General features: G+C 37.3%; 1 protein-coding gene across 2 annotated transcripts in view; it reads left to right on the top strand.

Annotated features, from left to right (window-relative positions):
* The window catches only part of ANGPT1 (angiopoietin 1), a 253,440-nt gene that overhangs the window by 146,980 nt on the left and 89,483 nt on the right, over positions 1 to 16,977 (top strand). For both annotated transcript variants that reach the window (XM_022584589.3, XM_022584588.3), the window contains exon 2: positions 8,099 to 8,254. In XM_022584589.3, coding sequence (XP_022440297.1) covers positions 8,099 to 8,254 — 156 coding nt within the window. The remainder of the gene's footprint in view (positions 1 to 8,098; positions 8,255 to 16,977) is intronic.

Here is a 16,977-nt window from a genome sequence, read left to right on the forward strand (position 1 = left end):
CAGGTGGTGGAAGCTACTGAAAGAGTTTAAGAAGTGGCGTGGCAAGGCCAAATCTGTGTTTTAGATCGATCAAATCCTTTGGTTATGCCACGGATGATAGATTGGAGGAAGCAAGTCTGGATTCTGGAGACCAGTTATTAGGCCATTAACAAATCCAGAAGAAAAATGACAAGAGTCTGCCCTAAGTCAGTGCCAGTGAGGATAAAAAGATATGGCAGAGAGAAGGGGAAGAGGAGAGAGGGATGGACCTAGGCACCCTTCAGGAAACAGAAGCAACGCAATCTGGTGCTGATTAAATACAGAAAATGAAGATAAGGAATAGTCAAAGATGCTTCCTGTGACTTGGATGAATGGGAAGGTGGTGGTAGTGCCATTCATTGACATAAGAAACATAAGAAGATAGCCAGGTTGTGTTGGAGGAAGGCAAGGAATATATTTTGGGCAGAATGGTGCCTGGAGATTAAGGGAATCAGAGGTTCTAGCTCTTTATCTTAAAACAGATGTGCGTGCTATAGAGATTTGATCCATGACTTTTCTGTTGTGTTCCTGTATCATTGTTTTCTAACTGCCACAAGCAAGGATATGTACTATATATTTTATAGACATAGATATATCCATCCATATTTTGATTTTCTATAATAAATAAAAATTAAAATATTGCAGACTCCTGTGCTTTGTAAAGGATGTTTTAAATGAAGTAATTTGAGAGCTTCAAGAGATATTAAAAAGAATCTAAACCAGCCCTTCATTTCTATATGAAGATCTAAAACCCAATTTGCTTAAGTGACTTGTCCAAGTTCACAGAGTAAATCAACAATAATACCTGGATTAAAACACAGATAACCTGACTCCTGGCTGAGTGTGTTATTTACATTTCATCTCCCTTTAAAAAATGTAAAGAGAAAAATTAAGCAGACATTTATAAATATTTTTAAAGTTTCGTGACTCTGACTTTTCCTGTGTGTGAAAAGGTGGGATGTAAAAGAGGTTCCAGGCTAGTGAGGTGTGTTTTGGTGCAGGAAACATCTCATCTGTTTATGTGAAGAGAGAATGATTTTCCTGGGTCCTGACACAACTATGGGGCACTATATGTGAAATGGCAACTTTCAGCAGCCACAAAAATGTGGTCTTAAAAGAGTCATAACCAAGAAAATGATTGTAAAAGAATTTATTCATATGGGATTTTTCTGGGGTACTGTTGAAGTTAGCTTCTCCATATGCCTCAGCAAGGATGTTGCTGTTACTCTTTTGGAGGGGATATAACAAACGTCCCCCCAACATTATTAATTTCAGTAGCTGAGAGCTTCTTCTTATCAAAAAGAGATAATATTTACAGGAAGAAATATAGTCAGAGGTAAACTCCAGAGTATTCACCCGTCTATTGAAATGACCCATCTAATAAGCATTTATTTCCGACGAGACCCTTTGTATTGGTAATACCTGGTACCAGACTTAGTGCATAGGATGCGTTCATCGCATATTTGCTAGGACTGAAGTGAACTGATGTAGGGTTAATAAGCCTGAACTAACATAGAGTCTGGTCTCAGTTTTTTCCATTTGTGGGGTGATGCATAGGGAGAATAAAATCGGGGAGACTCAGGCTCATTGACTAAGGAGCAGCTAGTGGGCATTAGTGCTGGAAAGCAAGGGTAGAGTCCAGAAAGCAAAGTTAAAACCCCCAAAACTGCTAAGCATGAATTAATATTGTGAAAGGGTAGCCTCAAATCAGGAGCCATCAGAAGTAAAGCAAGTAGCAGGAAACAAGGGACAGGAAAAGAAATGTGGGGTAGGCCAACAATACCAGCAGCCGTTGTTGTTGACTCAGCCTGCTGATGTTAAGTCCGAGTTTCCCACACACTGAGTGACCACAGCCCGACATCTGACATTAATTAGTTGTTTCACCTTGCTTTCTATAACCTCCCTGAACCTCAGTCACCACGACTATAAAATGAGATTCTTGGAGCTCATAATACTTAATGTCTCTGCCAGCTCACTTATTCTAATGGTTTTCTTTCTTCTGTAAGTAGTATTTTTTCAGATACTGAAGTGAAAAGCGGGATGCATGCCACACATATCAGTACAAAAGCTGTTTCAAATGTCAGCTAAGTAGATTTATTGTCTATAAAGACAATTAATTATACTTCTCCATTTCATAAAAAAAACAGTATACTGGAAATTCTAATAATAGAAATTCTAGCAAATAATATATTTGGCCTCAGCCTTCTTTTTTATAAAACCATAAACCTAGATTTGGTTGCATTTTCAGGATTGCCACGGATTTATGAAACAATGATATTTGATAAAAGCATCAATATTTAAGGCATTTTTTTTACATTGCTTTACCTTTTTATTGCTTTCCCATATTTACCCTTTTACTTTATTTCATGGTTGTTTTGCCATAACTGAGTAATACCATATGCAGCAACATTCAATGAGAGTCCACTTAATCTACAACATATTTTAAGTGAACAATGCCTTTGTCAATTTTTATAGGGCTTAAAATGTTATTTTCTTAAGAATTACATGGGGAAATTCTGTTCTTTGTGCTTTAAGATAAGCTGTCGTTTAGGAGATTTAAGAGATTCCTTGAAGTGACCTCTTGAAGTGAAATGATAGTGAATGCGTTTCACATGCAAGACATATCATAATCTCACACAGATTTTGGTTCTCATGAACATGAAGTGGCAAGAATTTTGAGGGCTCAGTAAGAGATCTTTCCCAGAACTCTCTTTTGTAGTGGAAAATGATAGCATTAATTCTCTACTCGTCCTTGGGCAAAAGACATGGGTGTGCGATTTATGCGTGAACTACAAATGGATGATAATCTTCACTTCTTAAAAATATTTTTTTCTCTATTTAATAATGCTACTTGTCATACAGTGGACTGTACATTTCCTTTCTCACCACCTATAACATTTCCTAGGATATTACAGCCATCAATCACTGTGAAAATAATTAAATAAAAAAATGAAAAATTATCTGTCTTTGGACAGTTTCACGTCATCCATTCTGTAGCCTTCAATTTATGTATTCCCTGCATGAATATTGTGTGTTACCAGAATTTGTCTATGACATTTGTGATAGTGTGCTTGTGCTTGATGGGTGACCATCCTATAAAAGGAGCATATCCTGAGGGGCCATCTAGCTTCTTTCAAAGCAGCGTAACAGCTCTACCGCAACTTATTATGTGATCACAGATGATCTGCTTAACTTCTGGAGCCTGTTTCCTTATCAGTGAAATGAGAAAGAATACTAGAGTGGCTGGATTGTTACAAGTAGTCAGTGAGATATATCTTTGTAAAACCTGGTACATAACCTAGCTTTGGTAGAGGCTTAGCATGTTGTCATTGTTGTTATTACCCTTGTTATATTTAACAGTAGTTTGTAAGAAATAAAATCAGAGGAAGAAGACAAACATATTATTATAAACTGCATACTAAGAAAAAAAGGTAGGTGTTGATGAGAGGATTTTTAATGACCCATTGTATTAAAAGTGCTGGCAAAGTGAACTTTGCAAATACCTGGCCCTAGACCTCTCACCTCATCTCAAATTAATTTGGCCTCTAATATGGTGAAGCAGAGTGAAGTAATCACCCTCTAATGTTGCATGTTTTTCTAAAAGGAAAAAGTAAATGAATTTTCAGTGAGCTGGCTAAAACTGAGATCAGTAAATCAATTTAATCAGTCAATCAAATAGCCAACCAATCCAACAACGAAACAGTTCCCCTAACTCTGAGGTTAGTGGAACGTCAGAAGATAGATTTGAGTCCTTTCTTTCATTTCTAACAAGACACCTAAGGCCTCTGAGCCTCAATTTCTTAAACCATAAATGGAGTCAATACTTCCCTTGTAACGTTGGTATAAGAATCAAGTCAGACAGTGTATGAAAGCTCTTTGTAAACACTAAATCACTTTACAAATGTAACATTATTTCCTTACGTTAAAATCATCGTTTACCATTTATTATGTCCTTTCAAATCACATCCTACATCCTCTTACTAGTTTTTTGGCCAATACTTTATAAAACTCTGGAGTCAGGCACTGAGAGTGACAGTATAGTCAAATAATTTTATGATTCAGATTGGGAATCTCCTACTTTATAACCCATTAGCTCTTGTGGTCAGCAAATTGTAAGCTTAAGATTCACATCTTAGATGTTTATAAAACATTGAACCTTGAAGTAGCCATCATATTCTGTAAACATATTTTGAAACCAGTACAGAATATATGAAGACAATCAAATTTGTTACAAGTCTTTTCTGAACCTGGCTAGTATAGCACATGAAGATGGATTTCACAGTTATACATCTACAGAGGAATGTTTAGAGATTAAGATGAAAGTAGTCCTCCTTATTAATCACACATTGTATATTTGACTTCTGCCTCTCTCCTCAGCCTTTAAATCAACTACATCTGGTTTTTGCTACTTCAGTGTGCCATTACCTTTTGCATTAAAAAGCAGTTACTCTTAGAGCAGCCCCATTTGATTAAAAAATAATTAGCTAGAGTTAGATTCATGTTACTCATCATGGAAGCCCCAATAAGAATTTTAGGATAGGTTGGAGACCTACTTTATTTCTACAACAGGGTCAGCAGAATTGGGAAGCTCTTTGTGATAAATACTGGCATAAAGCAGATACTTTGCTTTGCTGGTGTTAATTTTTACAGTTTTTTTTAAAAAGCACAGTAATACAGAATAGATGAATAGATAGTATCTAACAGAGATAGGACCACAAAGCAGCTGGACGTTGATATAATGGTCGCTCTATGCCAGAGGGTGTCCTCCTCTGTGGAGACTGGGATACATGATTATTATTACACCCAGAGCAAATCAACGTCTGGGAACTGACTCCACTAACCAACTGAATAAGAAATTGATATGTAATTATCAAGCGCATCTGTACTGGAGCTCACTGATTAGTGAACTTTCTCTCAGGAGAGAAATCTGCATAGGAAACCAAGTTGTTATTTGAAATTTCTTGGTAACCAGGGAATCTGGCATAGAATAATTTGATGGTCTAAATCACTTTTGCTCAAGGGAATTGCCATTTTGTGAACAAGGTAAGAAGCTAGGACCAGAATGTAAATTAAAGCATTGGAGCATTACTTTCTTTATATATATATATATATATATATATATATATACACACACACATGCATATACAAACATACACACACACACACACACACACCAGTGTGCTTAGCAACATAGATAATTTGCATTCTGCTGTAATTTTCTTATCTCATAGAAGACTGTTCATAAATAGTTCTGATATAGGCAGTTATTCTATGGACCACACTTTGAGAAGCATTGCTCTTTGCCTGAATCAGAATTACGCTAGGAAGTTTTAAAAATATATAGTTTCCTAGTACATACCCTTGAAAATTCTGATTCAAAGTTCTGGTGTGTTGCACCTCCATCTGCATTTTTAAAATGCTCCCCATGCAGTTTGGATAAACACACAAGGTTTAGGACCTATGTAATAAAATGCATAGGGTAATTAAGTAGTGTTTAAGATGAAAAGGTTAGAGGTTAAAAACCTGGGCTTTGACACTGGGGGTGCCAAATTCTTGTTTGTTCTTGAGCAAGTTGTGGATTTTCTAAGCCTCGGTAGTCTTACCTATAAACGGCTATAACAATACCTACCATATAAAGTTGTGAGATTTAAGCGCTTTTGTGAAAGGAAAGCACTTAGCTCAGTGCCTGCCACATGGTAGACAGTGGATAAATGTCAGCTGTAAATGGTAGGTATCATCTCCATGATGGAGACTTATCTGCCATTTTTGAGAATATACACATTTATATAAAGCCCCAAATTCCCTGGATAAGCAAGGAACGTACTGCTAATGTGTGCCTGCCTGAGGCTTCCTTCGCTAAGGATCCATCAGATTTATCAGTCAAGACTTTTTTGGTTTTGTTAGAAACTAAATCAATGTGACTGACGCAAAAGAAAAAAAAAAAGTGGGCTGCTCAAGGGGACATCACAGAATTTATAACTGAATGTCCAAGGGTGGATCTGGCTAAAAACATGACAGGACGGAGGTGCTCTAAAAGTATCCTTCTATCTGTATCACCTGGCCTACGTATCTATCTTTCTGACTTAGCCTTATTCTTAGACTGGCTCTAGTTTTGTGATGGCAAAATGGGGCATCAACAGTGTCAGGCATATATGTTACCAGCTTACCACAGAGGAAAAGGAAGTTCTTTTGTAGGCTAGTTAGACAAAATTGCATAACTGAGACTTACTGGCCTTGCTCACAGTACCTTTCCATTCTTGAACAATTTATTCTCTCTAAGCAGGAGCAGAGCATTCTGATTGTTAGGCTCAAACATGTACCTAACCCTGAAGTTAGGGTGGGACAACTCCACCCAAAGCATTTGTTCTGAAGGAGGAAAAGACAATTTCCCAAAAGAAAGTTAAGGGAAGTTATTTAGAAAAGAGGGAACATATGATGCAGAATCTAAAACAATAGATGTCTGTTACTCCAACCCACCCTCCTTTCCTCTACCCTTCCACTCTTGTTAAAATATGTTAGTTCAGTTGGAATAAAGCCAAGATTAAATTCGCCCTAGAGACCTTAAGTTTTGTTAAGATAATTTCCAGATATGTGTTCTAATCTATTTTGTATTTGTTTTAGAATAAATTTTTGTGAGTTGAAACTTTCCCCCTACTTCTAATTTGGGAAGGGGACTTGAAAGGTTGAAGGGGAGTTACCTTATATTGACCAAGAACAAAGTCAGAACTTATTAATAACAATATGAGTTTGATTCTGACCTTTCATTTTCTTTAGCTTGGGACGGACTCATGTTTGATAAATAGAAATAAGCAAGAAATGTTGTTAGAAAGTGAACTGCCAAAGTTACAAAGAAGAATTTCGTTTTAAGCTATGTTTATTACATGACAATAGTGTTACTATAGATTATAAAATAGTGGATGTATTTTGGTTCACTAAATCAGTAAAAATCACGTAGCTGTTAATAATTTGGAACCCAGCTTATGAAGCACGACTTGGCAGAACTATCAAGTGGTTAGCAGTGTTGGTATGAAAGTTAAGGACTTCAGCACTCAAATCCAAGTCTGGCTGTTTTTGTGGTGTGTGGCCTTGGACCGGACTTCTCTGGGATGCAGTTTCCCCTTATGTGTAATTGGGTAATAAAATGTAGTCACCACACAGTTGTGGGGGAGAATTAAGTGCACTGACAGGGAAGTGCAGGCTTCTTTCTGTATTTTTCAAGCATATGAAAAATATCCTCAGTTTTATTCTCCCAAGTGCCTAACGGGCTCCCTCATAGTAAGTCACTTAATAATTCTTCTTGCCCCCTATGGTACCATTTATTTTACAACCATAATATTCTCTAAGATGGCACCATAAAGGACCAAACATTCCCCAAGGCAAGAAGGGCAAACGCTGCTTTATGGACCATATTTTCAGTGCCTTTTTTTGAGCTCGCAAAGGAGCACTGATCATAGTTTTAGCTAGCTCTGAGGCTCTGCAGCTCATTTCATATGCTGTTGCCTATATGTTAAGATTCCCTTAAAGGCTTGTGTTTTGGGTATCTGCCCCCCTCCCACTCCTTGTCCCATTTCCCTGACCCAGCATGGTCTTTTATTTTTCATTACAGAGGAGGCTGAATATTTCTCAGAGATAAGTGTTCAATATGGTATAATGAAAAGACCAGAGAACCAAGATTTAGATTTAAATTGTTGTGCTAACTCTGCTGAATTTTTGCTGGTGACCTTAGGCTCATCGTTGACCTTCTCTAATTCTGTTTCCTCAGCTATAAGATAAAAAGAACAGCGAGGTCATCTGTGCTTAACTATCTTTGCTGTAAGGGTTAAATGAGAAAGCACTATCCAAGTGTGAATTTTCATTGTGATTGTGTTGATTATATATGTGCATCAGTATATTACGGGTTTGTTAGCAACTGTGTTCCTGTGTGCTCTGCTCCCATTTCCCCAGCTCCCAGAGATGCTGAGGATTCCTGCCAGATGGCTGATTTGCCAGCTGTGTCTTGTTTTATCATTGTAAATATTAAATGCTTCAACTGAAAGACTTTGCTTATAATGTAGTATGTTTTGTCCTTTATCTCTTGCAGATTGAGAATTACATTGTGGAAAATATGAAGTCGGAGATGGCTCAGATACAGCAGAATGCAGTTCAGAACCACACAGCCACCATGCTCGAGATAGGGACCAGCCTCCTCTCTCAGACCGCAGAGCAGACCAGAAAGCTGACAGATGTTGAGACCCAGGTACACCCCTGAGCCAGAGTCGTCAGACTCTTAACCCAGATGATTTTTTTTCCTTTAAGTTACTCCATAAACACAGAGCACATTTCAGCACTGGGATTGGGGAAACATACACATTTTTGTTTATTGGTAATAACAACAATGACTGCCTGACATGCTATGCATGTTTCTTTTGATTTCATGAGAGTTGGTATATTTAGCTTTGTATGTGCTTGCAAAAACAGGACTAGGACTGTTTGTATGTGCTTCCAAAAACAGGCAAAGGACTTAATCAGCATTTAAATTTCAAATAAACACTTCAGCTACCAACTGTGATATGATATATGTCAAACAGAATAACCATTTGTGTCAAATTGGTGCCTTTGATGTACATTTTTGACCTGTCCTGTTTTATCTCCAGTAGTACTCTAACAGTAATGGCACCTGCAGAGGTTTTGTGCAGTCAGTGGATAGGAAGGAAAACCCCAAACAAACTGATCTGGAATGTGCAGATTTTATTTTTATTCAGCATGATTTTATAATGAGAAGTCAATTAAAACTCTTCGTGTATATGTATATATACATACATATATATATATATATATATATATATATATATATATATTACCCTACTCTGGACAATGATATTTTTATGTACAAATCAGTAAAATTCCTTTTAACTATCACTGTCACAAGCCTACCATTACAGTTTAATGAAAATATTATTTCTGATGACTGGAAGATGATCTCTTGGTCCCCTTTTAACCATGGAAATGGTTATTCCTGTTACCATTCTGAAATCCAGAGGATGATTCTGTCTCAATGTAATAGTTGATTTCTGGAATCAAAGGTGAAGTATATTGTTAAAAGATAAACTGAGGCACATTAAAATTTTCAAGAGTTTGAGTGAACATTGATTCAAATTGGGCAGCACCTAACTGAAAGTATTTAGCTCTACTGCAGGAGCTAAGGGAAAAGTTTTAATAGAGAAGATGCAGAAGCAAAGCAAGGAAATTATTTGATTGGCTGTAGCTTAAGCAGTTGCCTTATTTGGGAAAGCCTAGTTGGCTGTTTGTGATTGGTTGTTCTTAAATTTTACTTTCTTAGATTCAAGTGCATTGAGTCTGGCTTAGATTTTGCTTTGCTTATGTAGGTTACCAAGACATTAAAGCCATCTCTAATGGCCTTTAATGTTTAACTCTTTTAACAGTATAAATTCAAAAATAATATGCACCCTTATTTCTATTTTGTGTCATTTGTGTTAATGGCATCACATAGATCAAATGTTGATATTTAAAGAGACATAACAATAATAATTTACATGGATAGAGCATTTTATATTATGCAAACCACTTTCCAATGGACAAATGATGTTTGTGAAGACTGTTTAGAACAGAAAGTTTGAATGATTTTCTCACATTGATACAGCTAGTGAATTGAATTTGGCACTCAAAATGATTCATACTCATTTCTTTCTCTGTCCTCCTTGATTAGTAATACTAATAATTATCTAATCGAATAAGAGCTTAAATGTGGATCACATTGGAACAATGAATCACATAGGCTTTGGAAAATAATTTTTGTTGCACACTATCATCAGCTAATTATGGGGGATGAGGAAGGGAAAATTACGTATTGTAACTAAAAATTATGAGGCTATGTAATCTATTATCATCACACTGAGCAAGCTTGTTGATCTATGAACCAAGCTTGCTCAGTGGTGTGAAGCTTCTTGTGGTATGAATAATGTGTGTCCTCTCTTATTTTTACTAGAACTGAATGCTCACCATCTCCTACAAAGCATTCTATATATTCAAAGACTGAAATACACAATTAATATTACCCTACTTGGTTGAACATTTGAAATTTTTACGCATTTCTTTTATAAGTTTTATGACATACATGGCAGCATTTTGTTTCATTTTTTTCCATCCCCAAAATTGAGTTGTTTTTATTCTCTTTCCAACTGGGAATTGAAGTTGTTGGGGGAAAAAATCCCATTGTCAGCATACCAATCTCCAAACTGTTAAGATGCATGCTATGTAAAATTTTAAGAGATAACAACTTGTTCTGCATCCTTAAGGCTAAGAGATGTGTACTTTTTGGACAATAGCACAGAAAATTCATAGAAAATAAACCTATTCCCTATATAGAGCAGCTAAAGTTGAATAGTCATTAAAGGCCAATGAAAATTTATTAGATGCTCCAAGAAGAATTTTAATATAGCTGAAACCTGGAAAACATCTCAAAAATCACAAATCCAGCAGAACTTGCAATGAGAGGAAGGTGGAGATAGATTGTCTGACAGTGGCTCGGACAAACTAGGTCCTACCTTAAGAGTGACTCCTGGGTGTTCTTTTCATCTTCATTTTAATATCTTCTAATCATCTCTACTATTCATAGCTGTGATGCTCCAACCCTTCTTCATGCGAATGTATATCCATGAGGTGCTTATTTGAACCTTTGCAACAGTACATCATCTACTTAGACCTAATCATTCAAGTGCACTCAAGTTCTGATGCAAGGCCAAGTTCACAAAGTGAATCCTGGATTACTCCTTAATCTCAAAATGCTCTAGTCTTTAATAATAAGCATTTATAAACCAATAGATCCTTTAGGGCTATCCAGGCATGCTCCCACGTTTTTCCTCCCATGTTCATTCTACTTTGTTTCTCGTTGGTAAGTGCTGCTTTTCCTAAACTGATTTCAGGTCCTCAGTTATTTTAGGAATTCATGCCAATGGTTTTGCAGTATATTTTAGTGCCCTAGCTTTCACATGATGTTGTTATAAAGATAAGTAACTTATTGCTTTCTAGTCCTCTGCTGACCTTCTTGACTTGAATTTAACAAAAGGTGGTAGAGCCTTAGCTTTATTGCAGTGGCACTTGAAAATATTCTTGTGCCCAATAGGCATCATGATCAGAAAAGAGACAGAGAATGAGTATATCTAAGTAACCCTGCTGGTCATGGTGGTGAGATCAGGAACCAGCACTGGGCCTGTTCCTTCCTCCTTAGTTCAGCTTGCAGTGTTTTTCTTACTCTCTTATCAGTTCATACCAATATCTCCTCTCCTTCCAGTTCCTCTTTCCAAGTGTGCAGTATGAAGGGCTTAGTTTCAGACATTATTCATGTCCCTTCCTGTAGTGTGAATCTATTTCTGACTTCTTCCTCAGGCCAGTTTTGATTGGAGGTACACTAGTAGACAAAAAATGACATTAAAATTTACCTCTAATAATCTGAGCTTGACTCTTTTTTAAGCAATTTTACATTTATTAGCTTTTTAATAATTTTTTAAAAACTTGATGGGGTGTAGGTACTATTATCTTCCCTTGTTTAAAAATGTGAAAACTGAAACTCAGAGAGGTAAAGCAACTTTCCCCAGGCGAAAATACTAGTAAATGTTAGAGGGAAGATTTGAACCCAGGCAGTCTGGCATGAGTCTGCATGCTTTACCAGCTCTCTATCTGTACTGCCTCCCTCTTGTGATTCCTTTCTCTCTCAAAGGCTGCAGACACAACCTGGGTCCAAGCACAGGATAAAATGGAAATAAGATAAAGCAAATTAACGTGGGCCTAATAGTAGCAACTGAATGTTTTCTATAAATGATGAAGATGCAGCTGCTGCTGAAGGTACCACTAGCTATTGGCATTTTACCATGTGTCTGCACATCATTTCATGTAATCCTAGCATCCATTGTTGTCCTTGCTGCTTGCTGGCTGTGTAACTGTAGGGAAGTTCTATAGACACTGAGCTTACGTTTCCTTCAACTTCCAATGATTTATATGGAGCCATAGTGTTAGAAATAGAATTTAATAAAAATTTTAAAGATATATTTTGAGTACCTCCTTGATGCAAGGTATTTTAATAGGTACTAAATAGAATACGATAATAAGTAAAAGTCTTTATCTTCAGTGAGCTTAATTGAGTTAATGTGACAAAACTTTTCTAAACCATTTCTTTCTTGACTTTCCATCAAGTTAATTAGCTATGGAACCTTTCCCCACAGTTATAACAATGCATCTTTCCAGTCTCCTACTGTGGGGGGGGGGCGGGGTGTAATAGACCAATGGTCCCAGCTGCTGTGCTCTGAAATCCATCACTGTGTTGGTACAGAGACCACAATTCTCAGGGGCCACTTCCAGCCAATGACACATTGTGGCAGTGATACTTAGACCCATTCCTGGGAGCTGCAGGACTCCACTGACACATGACTTGGCTAAGGGCTCTCCATCAGCCTTGCCAAACTTTCGCACAACTTCCCTGCAGGCTAAAACTTCCAGTTAGCCTTACTCCCTTCCCTCTCTTCTTCACTGTGGTTCGATCTACATCCCAGTCAGAAGGTGACCCTAGCCAACTCTGGCTTCTTCCCAATTTTCTCTCACAGGCATGTCCCCTAATAAATTTCCTGCAAGTCTAATTCATCATCCACTTCTTAGAGGTCACAAACTATCACACCTGTTGTTTGGACTTGACTCATACAATTAGAAATTTAAGGCAGTCCAGGAACAACTTAACAAATGAGATTGAATCTCTAGGTGGAAACAGGTTTGAAAGGGCACCTCTCAAAGTTGAGCCACTATCTCTTTAACTTGATGAGAGGATAGTTGAATAAATATTTAACTTTGGCCTAATTGAAACAGCAGTAAAATAAATTTGCTAAAGGTCATCCAAGGAAAATACCCTGGTAATCAGTTTTCTCAAAAGGTCTGGAAAAAGTGTTTGATAACCCATTAGGAGAGAGCTCAGTGAGCCATGACCCATAGGTCAAGTTCGAAATGCCATCTTTTTTTGTTAATAAAGTTTTATACGTTGTATATGGGCGCTTTCTCAATAAAACAGCAGAACTGAGCAGTTGCACCAGAGCCTGCCAAGACTAAGATATTTACTATATGGCCCTTTACAGAAAAAGCTGGCTAACCCCTGCACCAAGAAACAAACTTCTAGAGAGCAAGGATTTTGCCTGTCTTGCTTACTGTTCTATCCTTAGGATTTAAAACAGTACTTGGTACACAGTAGGCTCTCAATAAATACTTATTGAATGATTAAATTCACTGATATTAGTCTCTTAATTTCTGTATATTTCAGTCCAGTGCTCCCAAGCCAAGGGCAATGTCCTAAGGGTTGTGTGTTGATGGGAATATATACCCACGAATAGTGGATGGGTCAGAATAGGACTTTGAACAGAAGCAGCCTACTGCAAAGATGTTCTGACTGACTGGGAACATTGGATGAATGTATTTTCTCTGTACTCTGAGGAGCACGAGAAATTTGGCCGTCTTCCTGCCTCGTAATGCTAGTGTAGCGTTGGGGTGAGTACTGGAGAGAAGTCAGATGCCATTAGCCGCAACAAGCAGAAGATCTCCTGGTGATTGAAAGACATCATTTTGATAGCAGTTGTTATTGACTGAGGGGAGATACCTTTCTTTTCCAGAGGGAAGCTACTTGTGTACAGCTGCATGAGCCTATGGGAAAGAACTCAGACTAGAGACAGATTACCTGGCTTCCATTATGACTGTACTGTAAATTAGCTCTGTTGGGCAAGTTACTTCTACCCAAAATTTCTGCATCTGTAATACAAGGACTATCTCTACGAAACTCCATAACCCAGTGAGGCTATCATTATATTATAAATACATTATATGTTTATATATAATATAAATTAAAATATACAATAAAATTAAAATAATTATATATAGTATTATCTATATATTATTATGACTAAAATTAATAATTCTCCGAGGTTAACTAATTTTCACATTCAAATTTCCTCAATTTTTCTGCCAAAAATGTTATAGACATTTTACTTTTCAAGACTTAATAGTCCCTTTTAATTTGGAGTAATCTTACATTTTTAAAAATTGAGGTATAGTTGATTTACAATATTATATGTTTCAGATGTACAACATAGTGATTCACAATTTTTAAAGATTATACTCCATTTATAGTTATTATAAAATATTGACTATATTCCCTGTGCTGTACAATATATCCTTGTGGTTTGTTTATACATAGTAGTTTGTACCTCTTAATCCCCTACCCCTATCTTGCCTCTCCTCACCTTCCCTCTCCCCACTGGTAACCACTGAATTGTTTTCTGTAACTGTGAGTCTGTTTCTTTTTTGTTATATTCACTAGTTTGTTTTATATTTTAGATTCCACATATCAGTGATAACATACAATATTTGTCTTTCTCTGTTTGACTTTCTTGTTTTTCTTGAGGTTTTGCTCTGTATACCGTCCCATATTCTTAAATTGTCTGAATATTTCTTTTACTCTTCCATCCCTTGTACTTATTTTTTAAACTGGAAATTAAGTCTACAGGCTTAATTAGGTTGAGTTGAACATGGTGGTGGGAGTACTTTGTAGAATTACTGGTCACGTCCTATTCCATCTCATCAGGAGGCACAAATGCCAGCTTGCCACCCGCTCAGTGACGCTATTTTAACTTGGTTAGGGTAAAAGGCTCCATAGCTCTCCATTCCAATTGTCCATTTTCCCCTTGGAAATTAACAAGAAAACTGTAGGGTGATACTTTGTCACGTTGCCCATCGCTGACCGAATAAATGATTTCACTGATTTTGTAAAACGGTGACCTAGCTCTCATTCCATGCACACGTACCAGCCTTCATCCTTCTGTAAAAGTCTGATTGCCAGGACATCATACCTTGTGTTATATATATATTTTTTGAAAGACAGTTAAAGTAAAAGAAAACACAAACCTACAGCAAGGCTGATTGGAAAGTTAATATGCCAGTGAAAGAAATTTTCTTTTGTGGGAGATTTTCCTTTCAAGGAAGATTAGATGCACTCAAGTATTAAAGGGAAGCTGGATGAAATTATCTAGCTCACTTTCTTTAAAAAAAAATAGTAATTTTTATTTTTAAAATTTTGCTTATTTTTTAAAGAAAGAACTGAAATTTTATAGTCCATAAATCCACAGTTCCAAGTCTTATATCTTCCTTACTCTATGGTATATTCTGAAAAATTTAAGCTTTGAAATTGTTTCTTGGGGGCTCGTGTCATATACTCTTCACTTTCCCCTTTGCTTTGCTTTCCTTTCCCTTTTTCTCCTTCTCTCTCTATCTCTTTCTTTCTGGTGTATGCTTTTGGAATGTGTTTAGGCTAAAGAGGGAAATGTCTTTTGTCATTTTAATGGAACACGTAGATTATCGCTAAGCAGCAATTTCCATAGACACACGGACAGAAAGTGGTCAATGTATCGTAGTTTCCTGTACAGTTCTCATCAGTTGCCTGCTTTTGAACTTCAGGCCTATTTTAATACATCAAGGGGGAGAGCTGAAATAAAGCAGCCATTGGGTTAAGGCGATGGGGAAAGGAGAGAAGGGGTTGGCTTTTGTGCTCAAAATCAGCCTGAGATGACCTGAGACTTAGCCTGGACTTCTGAGATTTGTCGCCCTCTTTCTCCCACATTCAGATGCTGCTTTAGATTTGGGCTGTTATAATTGAAGTCCAGCTTGATATTCACCTGGCCTGCTACCCTCTCTTGTTACCCTCTGAGCATGACGCAACTTGAAAACCGACTCACTATCCACTGCCTAGCGTATCATCTAACAAATAGCTCTGAGTGCCCCAGGATTCCAGGCCCCATGCTGGGCTCTGGCGGTTTGGAGGGCTCCAGATGGAGTAGTCCTGCCTCTGTGCAGCTGACATCCTCACGGGGCAGAAAGGCAGCATATGAGCATACTGACAGGATGATTTCCAATAGTGATGATTTCATAAAGAAAGTAAAACAAGGCCACCTGATGGAGGATGATCGGGGAGCTCCTCTACAGAGAATAGCCAGGAAGGGCCTCTTTAGGTAAGACATGAATGATGAAAAGAAATCAGCCATGCATCTGGGAAGGGGTGGACATTCCAGGCAGGGGAAACTGCAAAGACCCTGAGATGGAGATGAATTTGGCATGTTGGGGTAGCAGAAAGAAGGCCAACATTATTGGAGCATAATAAACAAGGGGGAGAGTTGAAAGGAAGTGAGATCTGAGAAGTAATCAGGGTCCTGATCACATAGGACCTTGTAGGGCTAGGCCAAGAACTTTGGAATTTGTTCTAATTGTAAAGGGAAGTCACTAGCATATTTAATATAGGAAATGACATCTGATTTGTGTTTTTAAAAAGATCACCCTGGTTGCTGTGTGGCAAATGGACTTTGTAGGACAAAGTAGAGAAAAGTTAGGAGCTATAGGTCTCCAGACTTAGATATAGGCAACTTCATTTTCAATTTTGGATGGTTCCATTTTGTTCTCAGTGTTCTCTCATGTTCTCCTCAGACATGGAAAAGAACAATTTTTGTCCTTTGTAAAATAAAAGTTTTGGTGTTTGAGAATATCAGGAAGTATGATCAGAGAATACAGTGAATAAAGGAGAAAACAGATTTCATTTAACAGCCTATGATATGCTTGATTCAGTGAGACAACGTACAGCACATTGAGGGTCTTCTCTGTGCCAAGCACTGTTCTAAATCTCACTAAAAAATGTAGATGTGTCATCCCCTATTTTATTATTTTATAAATTGCCATTCTAGTTAATGAACAAGCAAACAGAAAACTTGCCCAGACAAAAATATGTTTAATAGTTGAAGAAAGTTATATCTTGTGCGTCCCTCATCTTTACATTCTCTGCCATTTTTTTCCTCTGGGCTGCTTTTAACTCTATCTTCAAATCTCAGGTCCTCTTGCTCCTGTGTTTCCTCAAATGAAACAATTCAGGATGGGAAATACTTTTTTAAA

Source organism: Delphinapterus leucas, chromosome 17 (genome assembly GCF_059928025.1).
Source record: "Delphinapterus leucas isolate spDelLeu-1000000601 "Yukka" chromosome 17, BTC_Dleu_Yukka2, whole genome shotgun sequence".
NCBI classification, from domain to species: Eukaryota; Metazoa; Chordata; class Mammalia; order Artiodactyla; family Monodontidae; genus Delphinapterus; species Delphinapterus leucas.